Below are 14,417 nucleotides of genomic sequence, written 5' to 3'. Positions count from 1 at the left end.
AGGCCCAAAAGGCCCATAAGAGAAATGGTCAAAGCGAATACTGTTTGCCCTTCCTTACCTCTGTAACCCTTGCCTTATGTGTACAGTAGAAATAAAATGCAGAAGACCAACAGCAAACTTGAAACAAAGATACTTTATCTCTTACTCCGTTTAAGTAAACAAATGCATATTTATGAATTTGGCATACCTATTTATATTTGAAATATTCATTCACTCATTTTACAGATATTTATGGAATACTTTTATCACGTCAGGCACTGAAATAGTTACCGGGGTACAAAAACACAAACTCCTGGTGTCAAGGGGCTTATAGTCTACAGAGAAGACAGACGTGTCAACAAATAGTTACTAGAGAGTATAAAAATATATCATCCATTAGGACTGCTATAATACCGTAGACTGGATGGCTTATACAAGATAGAAATTTACAGTCCTGGAGGCTGGAAGTCCAGGATTAAGGTGCTGGTGTTTAGGGAGGGCCGACTTCCCAGTTCATAGACAGCTATCTTTTCGCTGTCGTCTCATGGCAGGAGGAGTGAGGGATCTCTCTGGGGTCTCTTTTATAAGGGCACTAATCCCATTCATGAGGGCTCCATCCTCATGACCTAATTGCCTCCCAAAGGCCCCACTTCCAAATACCGTCACATCGGGGATTCCTTTTCAGCGTATGCATTTGGAGTGGGGACGGGGGAGTGAGTGGACACGAATGTTCTGTCTATAGCAAAGCATATGTGAATTACAAGGCACGCATAGGTTGCGGTAGGTGACACGCAGGGGAGGATGAGCAGGTCTCCCAGAGAGGGGCATGTCGGAAAAAGCCTGCCCAGGAGTGGGAGCTGGCTCTTGATCTGGAATTTGCCAAACCAAAGAGCAGTGAGGAGGCCATTCCAGGACAGAGGGAACTAGACAAGGAGGTGTGACACAAACTAGTTTCTCTCTGGAGCTTGAGTTATGAGAATGATGATGAGAAGCAGCAGGTAATGAAGGGCTATGCCAGGTGTTTGAGCTTGATTTCTCCCCACTGCCTGTAGAGTCAGTCCTGTAAACATTTTTGAGCCCCGTGCCAGATTTTAGGGCCACAGAGATGAATCAGTCCATGTATTCTATGGGCATATGTTCCTTGAATACCTACTGTTTGCCAGAATTTGTCCCTAAAAACACAACAATTCCAGGGGGAAGAAAGACATTTTGTTTTTTGTTTTTTGTTTTTTTGTGGTATGCGGGCCTCTCACTGTTGCGGCCTCTCCCGTTGCGGAGCACAGGCTCCGGACGCGCAGGCTCAGCGGCCATGGCTCACGGGCCCAGCCGCTCCGCGGCACGTGGGGTCTTCCCGGACCGGGGCACGAACCCGCGTCCCCTGCATCGGCAGGCGGACTCTCAACCACTGTGCCACCAGGGAAGCCCAAGAAAGACACATTTTTTTAAAATGATTACAGACCTGCATGGTAAGTAGTATAATAGAAACACATGCTTTCTTCTTCCCTGGACCTAGAAAATAGTGAATCGTCTGGGAACTCTCAACCTTCAAGAGTTTTACATAGGGAACTAATAATTAATAGTGATCATAGTTTTGATTGAAGAAAAGCAGTACTGCTGAGGGAGTGATTTCCAATGATCTACAGCTGAAGTAGATATTTTAAATATTCACTGATTCATGTTATCCGTCTAGTAAATTTTGCAAGACTGGTGGGTCTTCAGCTGCATCACCTGTACTTTCTCTCGGCCCGGAGCGTGCTCGGCCAGCCTGGCCACCAGGAACAGGCTTTTCAGCTCTTCTCTTCTTGCATTTCAGGTGAGCAAGAATGAGCGGCAGGTTATGAAGCCGTTGTACGACAGGTACCGCCTGGTCAAACAGATCCTGTCGCGAGCCAGCACCGTCCCCATCATTGTGAGTACACCGCGGCCCGGTTGTCAGTTACCTGGCCCAGTGGGCCCTGGCTGTATTACTTGGGCCCCAACTTGCCTTCTCATGAAAGAAGAGTCTCTCATAGTTGAACCTGCCATTAATATCCATGGCCCCTAAGCTTGAGGGTTGAATAATGTACCAAAGACTTCTGAGGCTACGTTTGCCAAAAATGAGTAAATCTGAGGCCGACAGAGATTTGTTTTCCCTCTTGGGGATATGCTTTGGCCGTATGCATCCATCTGACACGTGCTGGGCCAGCTTTCCCACGCTTTCCTCAGAGACGGAGCACCGAGAGGACGGGGCTGTGCCCTCGCCAGGGCCCCGCTACAAAGAGTCCTATCGGCCTCTCTTAATAGTCTTCTCTCCACCTCCAAGAGATGGGTCAGCCCTGCTGGAATCAAGTCCAGGGAGAGAGCTTCTAAGGCACTCAGGAGAGGGACCCTGCTCTTTTTGGAGGATGTAGGAAAGTGTGAGGTGGAAGAAAAGGGAGGGCAGCTAACGACTGTGAACTGTGCTCAGTGGCCACCGCCCTTGGACTTCACTGCTTTGGGCCTCTGAATTGGGACTTTGTCAGGAGTAGGGAACAGCGACTGGCGCTCAGCTCGAGGAAACCCTTTCGGGCGCTGGCCAGCCTGCCCCACCCCCGATCCCAGCCCTGCTGCGAGGGCAGTGTTTCTGCCCTGTCCGTCTCGTGGGGACCCTTTGCCTCTGTCGTAGCGCCCACCTCGGGGATCCTGAGGGTTCCTCTGCTGGCCTGTAGGCTCTGTAGTAAGCAGGCACGGCCTCGCTTTCATGTTGTTGCTGAAATGTGTGTTCTCAGCTGCTGCTCTTCTGTTACGCCTTTAAATCTCCTTGTTTATTTCTAGGCCCAAGATGCAGTCTTTATGTCTTTTAACAGTATGTTTGTTCATATTTAATGGGGCAGGGTCCAGAGACCTCAGGCAGGTGTGTTTGAAGAAAGCTACCTTTCTAGACGTTTTCTACAGAATAAATCAGTAACCTAAGCAACAAAAGGATTAAATCTAAGAAGTCCTTTTTATTCCCCAGTCAGGGGTCCTTAGTGTCCCTCAGTGGGGTGACTGTATCGCCTCTGTTGATAACCTTTGCATCGCCTGATGAGCTTACGTTATCATTAGTTGTTATGGAAGTTATGGTGACTAGGAGGAAAGGCGGGAGGCAGGTGCTCCTCAGGTTTTTTCTGCGTGTGTGGTTAACATACTCGTGTGCCGTCCTTGCTTTCATGTGGCCTCTGTGGGTGGGGGTCGGGGAGAGCTCCGAAGTGAAGCAGCAACTTGGACAAGAGCTTCAGTTGTGTCTGGTTTTCCTGGGACTTCTTGGCGGGGAGGGGTTCAAGTCTGTAGTTAAAAGGCAGAAGTAAATACTTGTGAGTCAGAAGGGGATGGGGAAAGAAGTTCTCCGTGTAACCTGCCTATTAACGCCTGTCGCAGGGTTCCCCTTCCAGCAAGCGGAGAAGCCCTTTGCTGCAGCCAATTATCGAGGGCGAAACTGCTTCCTTCTTCAAGGAGATAAAGGTGAAGACCCCCAGCTGCTAACCGCTTGCTACATCCGCAGCAGTGCCTCTCCCTCCTTCCCTCTCTCCCTCTCTCCCTCTCTCCCTCCTGTGGATGGAAAGCCGCTGTGATCGGGCCCTTTGGTGATGGCTTCCTGCAGCCATCCCTAAAAGTCAGTAGCTGCCACATAGCACAGGGAGATCAGCTTGGTGCTTTGTGACCCCCTAGAGGGGTGGGATAGGGAGGGTGGGAGGGAGGGAGACACAAGAGGGAAGAGATATGGGGAGATATGTACATGTATAGCTGATTCACTTGTTATACAGCAGAAACTAGCACACCATTATAAAGCAATTATACTCCAGTAAAGATGTTAAAAATAAATAAATAGAACTAAATAAATTTAGAAAAAAAAATCAGTAGCTGCTTCTAACCAACTTTGAGCAGTCCTCTTTTGTTTGTTATAGACCGGCTGTTTATTTGTTATAGACCGGCTGATCTCCTTGGTTTCATTTCTTTCCCTCACTGTTGTGTTGTGTTTTGTTTTGTTTTGTTTTGTTTGTTGTTGTTTGGTTGGTTTTTACTTTGCTTGCAGGGATTTTTGTTTTGTTTTCAAAATGTTTTTTGTTTTGTTTCTTTCCCCCTATTTGAGGAATGGATGTTCTGTACTCCAAAATTTTGTTAAATTAACTCATTGGGTAACTTAAAAAAAAAACTCTCACTTACTAAGTTTATAGCGAAACCAAAATTAACGAAGGCGGTGTACGTAGCACACACAAAAAATTATCATTTTATAGACAAATATCTTAGTTGTCTTTGACAGATATGTGGGTACAGTTTCATCCACTCTCCTTTCCTCTCGCCTTCCCCCGGCACATTTAGTCCTTGGTGCTAATTTTATAATCTGTTCTTGATCTGTGAATGTAGTGCTGTGACCAGCAGTCACTAGAACGTGCGCTCTGGTTTTTTCCACCAGTAGTAATCATGGATTTTGTACAGATAATCCTTGTCCTTGGTGGCTACTTTTGCTGAAATGGGAGGAACCATCTGTGCCCATAGATCTGTAGGGACCTAACTGGCCTAGACTAGGATCAGCCTCTTTCATATTTTTATTTCTGGACAGCTAAACACACTGACTGCCTTGTACAGGGCTCTAGAAATGAAAAATCAAAGTCAATCTTTTTAAAAACTTGATGATTGTTATTTAGCAGTTAAGTCAGAAGCGGGAGTAAAACCCCACGTGGAAGTGAGTGTTAAGAGTTTCACTTGTCATATTCCTGTGGCAACCCCAAGCCTGGGGTGTCGTTTATTTACTGTAGTTAGGAACGATTATTTCAAAATACGGGGGCCTCGTTCCCACGGAGGGACACCAGTTGAGAACGGCTCCATTTTCTTGCCTGATTGTCTCCACTGTAACTGAGGTAAGGAACCGGAAGCTACAAAGCCTTCTCTTCTCTTCACTCTCTTCCTTTTCTTACCTCCCAAGGGTCTTAACTACTTCACAGACCTCACTTTAAGGTGTTAGGCAGTGATCGTGCTCACTATTCATATTGTTTAAACAGAACTTGTTTTGTAAAAATGCTGTAGATGTGAAATTTAGGCAAATATGCTACACCGTATCTTCAAAATTAGAGCTATTTTCTTACAATAAGACTCGATGTTGATCAGAGAAGACAAATTTTATCTAGCTGGTAATTTCACACAAGAATTAAAACACCGTAATTGAAGAAATCTGGGCAAGCGTGTGCATGAAAATGAGCATATTTCTCTTAGAAGCGTGCGCTAAAACTATTCCTAGATAAAAATGTGTTCTTAAACACATCCGAAACATGACACTTGATAATTGCCTCATGAAACGAATGGAAGATACAGGAAGGATGCTCTTTTTGAAAGTTGTTCCTCCAAATCTTATCCTTTAGCTTAGTTTATTTTTTTCACAACTGTGTTTTGGCCACTGGCCCTCACGATGGTCAGCATTTCAGATAATTTTGCAATTATTACATTGCTCTCACAAATGGTGTTGTCTTTTAGTTCATTTTGTCCCAGTTGGCCAGGTTTATCAGCATGTATTTGGGCTGTACTAATTCTCAGAAATTCGGTTAGAATTTAGAATTTGCTGTGTGCGCAGAATAAGAAGATTGTATCTAAATGGTTTCTTTGAAAACCATCCCTGATTTTTAATGCTTCTGGGAAGACACCAGCTGTGTGTGAAAGAGAGCCAGCTCAAGTTCTGAAGCCCTAGAACTTCTAGCCCCCCAAATCCTACAGATCACCTAGTCCGTTCTCTGATCCAACGTAAGAGTTTCCTCTAAAACTTCTCTGACAAAATAGAGACACCGTCCCTAAGAAGTTATTCCACCCTCAAACTTGAGACGTCTACAGCAATGAAGAGAGTAAGGTCACTCGTTACACGGGCTAAGCATCTACAAGAGCTAAAAATTTATGTTATTAGTTTTATAGCTTATCGTTTGAAAAATTATCTAACACAATATAGTAATTATATAATTTTAGAATGTATAAGTTTAATAACTATAAGATATAATTAATGAAATAATTAGCCTATAGTATTCACGGTTATGATTGTATGACTTTCTACTTACAGGCCTAGTTTTGCCTCTGGAGCAGCATGGACTGAGCATACAGCTTTCTCCTTGAGAGCACTTTGCGTATTTACAGTCACCTGCCCTGCCCACTGCCACCCACACCCTGTGAACATTTTTTCTCCAGGTTCCTCTTACGCTTTTCTCATGTGATGTGGGCTCCGGACTGTCCAGCAGTGCAGTGGCTCTGCGCTCTACACCAGTCTCTCTGTATCCCTCTTAAAAACTGATACCCAGAACTGAACGTTATTCTAGATGTGGTTTAACCAGCCCGACAGTGGACCGAGGACTAGTCGTGACCTTGCTCTAGATGACCGAGGCCCTTCAGTTCTCGGAGTCTGTGCCTACGTGACTGTCAATGTGCTGTAAGTTCCTCTTAGTCTTTCTAAGGCAGGATGTCTCAACCTCAGCACTGCAGGCATTTGGGCCAGGTAACTCTTTGTCGTGGAGGGCTGGCCTCCACCCACTGGCCTCCATCCCTCCCCAGTGTGACGACCAAAAATGCCTTCAGACATTGCCAAAGGTCCCCTAGGGGGCAAACCTGCCCCCAGCTGAGAACCACGGCTTGTCGCCCTGCCTAACTGTTGATTTATGCAACCCCCAGCTTCCTTTTCCAAGGATTGCTTAGTGTCTGTGTGTCCACTTTTTTTTTCCTAATCTAATTACAGGACCTTGAATTTTTCCAGTTTGTTACTTTTCATACTTCTGTGCTAGCCTTATGAAATAGATTACATCTAGACTTTATATTCCAGCACACCCAGATATCGCTACCCACTGTGTTACCTACGCATTTTGTGAATATCTTTGGCGCCTTATCCAGGTGACTGCTAGATACTGAGTAAGGATGGGTCAGGTAAAGAGCCTGCGAGAGGCTCCCCTGCAGGTTCACCTCAGCACTGCAGCCGCACTCTGCATAAATGCTCACACAAATCAGCCTGCCTCGTTCTTTACTGAAATCCAGATATTATCCCAATCCTATCACAAAAGAGAAGATGGTTAGTTTTTCTGATTTGTGTACAAGAAGCCAGTGCTGGTCACTGTTGATCCCTGATTCCTTTTCAGTTGCTCATATGTTATCTGGACACTGATTCCTTCTAGAAGCTACTCAGTATCCACAACGACCTGATGGTCTTACAATCTGAAGATCTGTTTTGCTGTTTCTTTTTCCCTGTGTTTTTCACAGCTTACTGAGAATAGCTTTGTGTAGCTTCGTCTTCAAAAAACACTGAGTTCTCAGGATGTGCAAGACACAGTCTCCCGTTCTGAAGTTCTCTCAGGACCTTGGGATATAATTGACAAGGCTTAGACCCCTAACTTCATTTCTTGCTATCTCGGGCTTTAATAACCTCCTAATAGTCATTTGTATTTCTCTTTTAAAGCTGAATTACTGGACTAAGAGACATTATTGAACACCTAATATAGGCAGGCATTGGCTGAGCTCTGGGAACAGCAGTGAACAGAGAGGCCCAAATCCATCCCTCTTCCATGGAGTTTATAGTCAGGTGGTCCCACCTGGTCTCCTCATCCAGGAAGGGGAGGTGGGCAGAGGCTGAGTAGCTCTGCCCGTGTGCCCGGTGTACCTGCTCAGGTACTCAACATGCATTATCTCAATTCTTATGTAAATGATGTAGATGGGACTTGCCACTTCATCTTATAAAAAAGAGAAACTTTTAAACTATTGATTTAAAAGCCACTTTTCCTCTGTGAATTTAAAAGTGGTTTTAATTTTTTAAAAATTAATAATGAAGCTTTTACTTCCATGGATCAAGAAAAGAGATTGAAGATGTGAAGTCCCAGCAAAAAGAATCTGGAAAGGTCACCTAGTTTTTTGCCAACTTTACCTTCATGCCTTTGTAACAGTAGTTTCATTGTAGTTATGTACTGGTCCTTTTGTTTTGCCTACTTGTTTGTTTCTTTATTCACATTTTTTTCTCTTCAGAGGCACCATTATAAACATACCACACTTTATGGTAAGAAAATCTACCACGGACAGTTTGAATCCTGTACTTTACCTGTGAGCAGGGGTTCCTCCTGCCTCCTGAGAGTCATTGGCTGCAGTGGCCCTGAAGCCACTTGGTTGAACTAACAACTGATGTTACAATCCTGTTGTTCATGTAGCTGAAGGTCTAACCAGTTGTTTAATTTCTCGAGATATTAGGATATTCTTTTCTGGCCTGACTGTACATTTTGGCAGTAAATTACTTTTTAAAAAATCTTTCTTTGGGCTTCCCTGGTGGTGCAGTGGTTGGGAGTCCGCCTGCCGATGCAGGGGACGCGGGTTCGTGCCCCGGTCCGGGAGGATCCCACGTGCTGCGGAGCGGCTGGGCCCGTGAGCCATGGCCGCTGAGCCTGCGCATCCGGAGCCTGTGCTCCGCAGCGCGAGAGGCCACAGCGGTGAGAGGCCCGCGTACCGCAAAAAAAAAAAAAAAAAGAAAAAGAAAATCTTTCTTTCAGACTCTGATATCATTTCTTAGAATCACATAGCTTTAAATTGGCACTAAGACATTCTCTTAGAAAACTAAGTTGACCTCATTTTTCTAATTGCATTTTTATCAAGACAGAGAATATCACACTTTTCTTAGAATCTTGAATGCTGAAAAATACAGCTGTGGTCCTTGGAAACTCTGAAAAAACATAAGTTTTATGATTCTGATCATGGAAAGATAAATGTTTTGATCTTCTCAAAAGCTTCCTAAAATTTTGTGCATCAAGCAACCACAAATATTTCATAATCTCAACTTTTAAATAGAAAGCCCGTATTGTTGAATTTCTGAAAAATCCTCACAGCTTAAAAAAATTCTGAGACACATAACTAATAGAATCTTTAAAGCACTGATTTCTGGTGGTGGATTTTTTTTTTAGGTATTGTCACAGAGCTGAGAATGTTTAAATCTATTTGCTTCTTTTGATTTAGGGTATAAATTGTGATAATTGTTCCTTCCTACCCTCGGCCTTGACAACTGTTAATTGTGCTGTATACTAATTTTTTTTACAGCTTTTTTCCCTATTGAGTAGCTGTGTTTAGTGTTTGTCTTATTTACTGTGTACATATAGATATTCAATAATGTATCCATCATGTACACGTGTGTTGCTAAATGTAGCTATATGGAAGGAACTATATGGGGTCTGGATAATTAAATGATCGTGAAGTGATACCTGTAATGAAAGAGGGCCCGAAAAAGTGACCCAATTTTTACTGGGGTTGCTGTGTATCTCCAGGAAGAAGAGGAGGGCTCAGAAGACGATAGCAGCACAAAGCCGGAGTTCACCGTCACCCTGAAGACCGATTTCAGTGCACGTTGCTTTCTGGACCAATTTGAAGATGTCACTGACGGCTTTATTTCCCCGATGGATGATAAAATACCATCAAAATGCAGCCAGGATACCGGACTTTCAAATCTCCATGCTGCTTCGATGTATGTGGTTTCGGTGGTGGTATTGGAATGTTGTGATGAAAATAATTTTCTGAAATGTTATTTTAGCCTTTGTACTTAAATTGGCTGCCAAAACGTAAGTGGCTTGCCTAGGGTGCATCTATGTGGATAAAACAGGGTTTGCTTGTTTGTTTAACTTCTGGCTCAGTGTTTCTATATGCTTCATCCCGTGTTATCTGAGGGAGCATCTGAGATCTTGCTTAAACAATCGCAAGGTCTCTGTAATGGCATTGTGTGGTTCTGTGCGCCACAGCTCGCCATTTAATACATACCGAGCACAGATGTCATCTCTTTCTTTCTAAGCAAAATATGACAAAGCGCCATGGGAGTTCACAAGCCTGAGGAATTCATAAGTAGCAGGAGCCTCGCAGGAGCCCCAGAAGCCATATCTATCGTCAGTGTGCTTTGGCTTCCAGGGGATGGAAAACATCCATTTCTGGTGACCCTCAGCTCCTTGCACAGTTCCTGCATTTATATGCTTTTCCCTTTCTCCACAACTCCTATCGAGTTGCACATTCCTTACGTTTACAACTCTTCAGATTTAACTCAATTTTCTTGAAATACTTCTGCCCCTCTTAGACCAGAACTCTTGGAACACCTTCAGGAAATGAGAGAAGAAAAGAAAAGGGTTCGAAAGAAACTTCGTGATTTTGAAGACAATTTTTTCAGACAAAATGGAAGGTAAGTGCGTGTGCTGTCCTTCCCCTCCCCCACCTCACACACAGCCCTCTTTTTTCTGTGTCACATCTGTGCAAAGCCTCCCATGTGGGAGCCACCCTACAGCTTTCCTGTAACCTGGCCCTTGGTTTTGTGCCCAGGGCCCCTTTGAGGCTTACTGGAAGTGGGGAGGTTTGTGTGGCCCTTCAGGAAGAAGTGCTCCTTGGATGATATCCAAGACCGATACAGATTCAGCTAACATTTACAAAACTCACCTGTCATATCAAATTCTAATCGAAAATGAGCAGCTTAAAGCTGTTTCTAGTGGGCAGCACTGGTTTAGATTTCTGTTTTTGTTTTTTTAATCTTAATAAACTTGAAGGAGAAATAAGGAAAGGGGCACTCTAGGTCTTGCTGGTTTGTAGGCTCATTTTAAAAGCAGAGTTGTCAAGTCAAATGAGAAATACACAAGAAACAAGAAGCCCTCCTGACTGATAGAGTGCCTTTCACCAGTGAAGTTTTTTTTTTTAAATACATTTTATCACCTAACATTCTTTTTATTTTTTTTTATAAATTTTATTTATTTATTTCTGGCTGCGTTGGTTGTTCGTTGCTGCGTGAGGGCTTCTCATTGCGGTGGCTTCTCTTGTTGCGGAGCACAGGCTCTAGGCGCACGGGCTTCAGTAGTTGTGGCTTGCAGGCTCTAGAGCGCAGGCTCAGTAGTTGTGGCGCACGGGCTTAGCTGCTCCGCGGCATGTGGGATCTTCCCGGACCAGGGCTCGAACCCATGTCCCCTGCATTGGCAGGCAGATTCTTAACCACTGAGCCACCAGGGAAGCCCCCGTCAGTGAGTTTTAAGACTGTAATCATCATCATAGAGTATGCTGAGGGATAGTCTCCCCTGTTAGCAAGTGACCACACACAGAATGTCCGACTCAAGTCACAGCATGAGACCAGGTTAGAGCAGGGAATAGAGCTCCATCTCTCACACTGGAGTTAAGTTTTATCATTTTAAAATGTTTTAATCTAAATTATTTAAACGGTGTAAATACAGTTTCTCTTTAAGTCTCCTTTTATACTTCTCAAAAGTATTGGGAAATAAAAGTACCGTAAAGATTAACTTAGGCATTAAAAATGTACTATATTTCAGTTTATTTCAATTATTGTATAAATTTATTTGGGGGATCTCTGATTTGGATCTGTCCTATAATGACTTTCTCAAGATTTATGTTTTTTTTTTTTTTTGCGGTACGCGGGCGTCTCACTGTTGTGGCCTCTCCCGTTACGCGCAGGCTCAGCGGCCATGGCCCACGGGCCCAGCCGCTCTGCGGCATGTGGGATCTTCCCGGACCAGGGCACGAACCTGCGTCCCCTGCATCGGCAGGCGGACTCTCAACCACTGCGCCACCAGGGAAGCCCAAGATTTATGAATTTTTATACCTAAATATTTGTTTTTCTTTCTCCATGAACTGTAGGATATTTAGAAAATATAGATAAAAGAAATAATACCCAAAATGATAATAATACCCAAAGACAAACCAAAGGATTAATGTTTTGATGTGTTTCATTCCAGTCTTCTTCCCAAACATATTTTTGGTTTGTCTGCTCATTTTTTTTCCCATTTGTTTATAGTCACATTATGCACAGATATCCTATAATTATGTAACCTTCACAAGTTTTAAGAAAATACAATTGATGGGAATCAGTAATCATCATACAAGTTTAGAACTGTCAGGGACTTCAGATTTCACAGAATCTGGTTCCATCACTTCGTCCATGAGGCAAGTGAAGACCCTCAAAGGCACGTCTGGGGCCAGGGTCAGATGCCCCCTTCCCTGCCGTCTCCTGGGAGCATCCAGGGTCCTTTCCTTGAGCAGGCAAAGCAGGAATAAAAGCAGTTCATTGAGCAAAATTAAATGAGCCCCAAGCTATCCCATTTCCCATTTTTGCACTTTAATAAGGAGTAAAGGAAGCCTGGTATTTGAATGTCTGACACGTGCGTTTCCAAGTGAGATGAGAAGCAGGGCAGTACCGGTTGAGGATGCGGGTAACGGCGGCATCTCGTCAGGTTCTCCTGCGGGTTGTATCAGATCATGGATTCAGAGTACTTAGTACGGTGCTCAGCCTATAATCAGCTCTCAAGTATAATACGTGTGCACATAAAAAGTATACATGTAAAATTACTCAGTAAACCATAAAGGTTTATTAGTATTCTGTGATCCAGTTGCTGAGTTCCAAGACATTTTTATAGTAAGTAGGAGTATTAACTGTTTTCTTTAAACCCGTAAATTATGGGTGTACCAATTACTAATCAGAAATGTAATGGTTCATTAGGTGAAGTATATAAAAGTGAGAAAGCATTAAGTGTAAGGAAAGGATTCAGTGTATGGAGACTTGTAGCATGAATTCTTACGTAGCGGCAGCAGAGAGAGAAAGTTTCTACATTTCTTAGTCTTTCCCATCGTTCTTCAAGATGCCAGATTAACTCTGAAACTCAGTTGCATGGTGCCTTCTGGGGACGCTGTCTTTCACTGCTTGTCTAAACCCAGCTCCAGTCTTGATACCAAGTGATGCTTGGCCACACTGATTCTGTGGGGTGATCCTCCACCTGAGGAACAGTAGCCTCTAGAAGCGACAGCACGTGATCACCAGCCCCTTTTCCCTTTGTTTCCGTCAGAAACGTCCAGAAGGAAGACCGCACCTCTATGGCTGAAGAATACAACGAATACAAGCACATCAAGGCAAAACTGAGGCTCCTGGAGGTGCTTATCAGCAAGAGAGACACTGATTCCAAGTCCGTGTGAGGAGGCAGCCCTACCCGAGCCAAGGGGGCTGGGGATGCAGGGTGAATGTGCCCCCCACCTCCCCTGGCAGATAGCAGCTCTGCAGAAACTGGAAGGCAGCCTTGGAGCTGGACCTACAAAGAGAGTAGCTCTCCTGCCTCTGGGCCACTGGGATCGTCTCCAGTTTCCACTGCCTGCCTTGGACACCGCCTAGGTGGAAGGAGCCCACCTGCCCCCACGCAGGAGGTGTGTAAGGGAAAGTCGAGATCTCCGTGCACCCGAGCGCTCGCAGACACACACGGACGCTGTAGCGGAAGCTTCGCTGACAACTGGCAGCGACGAATCACCGCACTGAGACACACTCACCTACAGAGGATACACGCTGCTCTTCTCTGGACGCAGCCTGTTCCCTGTCGGACTGTGGCAAAAACCAGCTCAGGACTTCACTCTGGAGAGCGAACTTGCCGTGCACGTCCCGTGCAGGTGCCCAGGAGAGCACGGGCTGTCTTTGGACCCAGTCAAGTGGGAACCGGCACTGGAGCCCTATTTGCTGCCTCGACCATCCTCGTGACCTTTCCACAGAGCTGCGCCTTTCCCCACTCGTGTGAATCGCTTCCCCTTTCGCTCTCAGGTGGATGGAAGCCGCGTCTGCCCAGAATGGCCGTGCAGTCCTCTCTCTGACCGTGTGTTTCTTCACGACGTGCTCAGCTGATAGAGAACTGTGATCCCTGACTAGGGCTGGACCATCTGCAGAGGACAGAGGGGATAGAGAAGTAGCTAATATTTGTGCTGATTTTTAAATTAGGCAGCGGTGAAGAGCCCGGAGAATCCTTTCCTGAACGTTGACTGCACTCATTAGCCTCAGATTTTAACATCAAACACTGAGCGAGGCCAGCAGCCTATTTGGGGTTTGGTTTTGTTTTGGCTCTAGCCGAACAGAAGGGTCTTGCTTAATTCTTAGCTTGAGTGTAGAGGATCGTGAGAGAGAAGGAGCCTCCTGAGTACTTACCAGAGTTTTAACTTTTTTTTCGTTTTTTTTTAAGTAAACCTGCACTAAAAATCTCCTGAAGGGTAAGTATAGCCCTGACAGCTCAGCCTAAGACAGAATCTAGATCACACTGTTTTCAAGATCATGTATAAAGAGAAAAAAAATAATGGTGTATAGCCAATGATGATTATTTTTCAAAGACGGTGTCACAAAACTGTCTATATTAGACATTTTGGAGGGACCAGGGAATTGAAGACACCAAATCATTCATCTCTCCAGTGTGCCGATGTTATCTTGTGATTTGTTGTTACTTTTTGACTTTCTGTGTTTGCGCTGAGGAAAGTGGGTCCTGGTTCCGCCTGCCCATCCTGGCCCACGTTTCTGCTCTGTGAGGTTGAGCACAGGTGTCTGCCCACCAGCCGCTGGTTGCCAAGAGAAGGTGTTTCAGCAGGCTCTGCCTTTTGAAGATAATGTTGCGGGATGAACAGGACAGCAAAGGGTACCATTTTGCTTTCTTTAATAATAATAACAAGGATAAAAC

General features: G+C 44.7%; 1 protein-coding gene across 1 annotated transcript in view; it reads left to right on the top strand.

The window, feature by feature from the left end:
• Positions 1 to 12,909, top strand: part of FAM13A (family with sequence similarity 13 member A) — a 306,916-nt gene extending 294,007 nt beyond the window's left edge. The window contains exons 19-23 of the mRNA XM_065878125.1: positions 1,793 to 1,888; positions 3,355 to 3,438; positions 9,234 to 9,430; positions 10,028 to 10,129; positions 12,783 to 12,909. Coding sequence (XP_065734197.1) covers positions 1,793 to 1,888; positions 3,355 to 3,438; positions 9,234 to 9,430; positions 10,028 to 10,129; positions 12,783 to 12,909 — 606 coding nt within the window. The remainder of the gene's footprint in view (positions 1 to 1,792; positions 1,889 to 3,354; positions 3,439 to 9,233; positions 9,431 to 10,027; positions 10,130 to 12,782) is intronic.
• Positions 12,910 to 14,417: the final 1,508 nt, after the last annotated feature.

Source organism: Phocoena phocoena, chromosome 5, assembly GCF_963924675.1.
Source record: "Phocoena phocoena chromosome 5, mPhoPho1.1, whole genome shotgun sequence".
In the NCBI taxonomy this organism is placed as follows: domain Eukaryota; kingdom Metazoa; phylum Chordata; class Mammalia; order Artiodactyla; family Phocoenidae; genus Phocoena; species Phocoena phocoena.
This window is presented reverse-complemented; position numbering and strand designations above follow the sequence as displayed.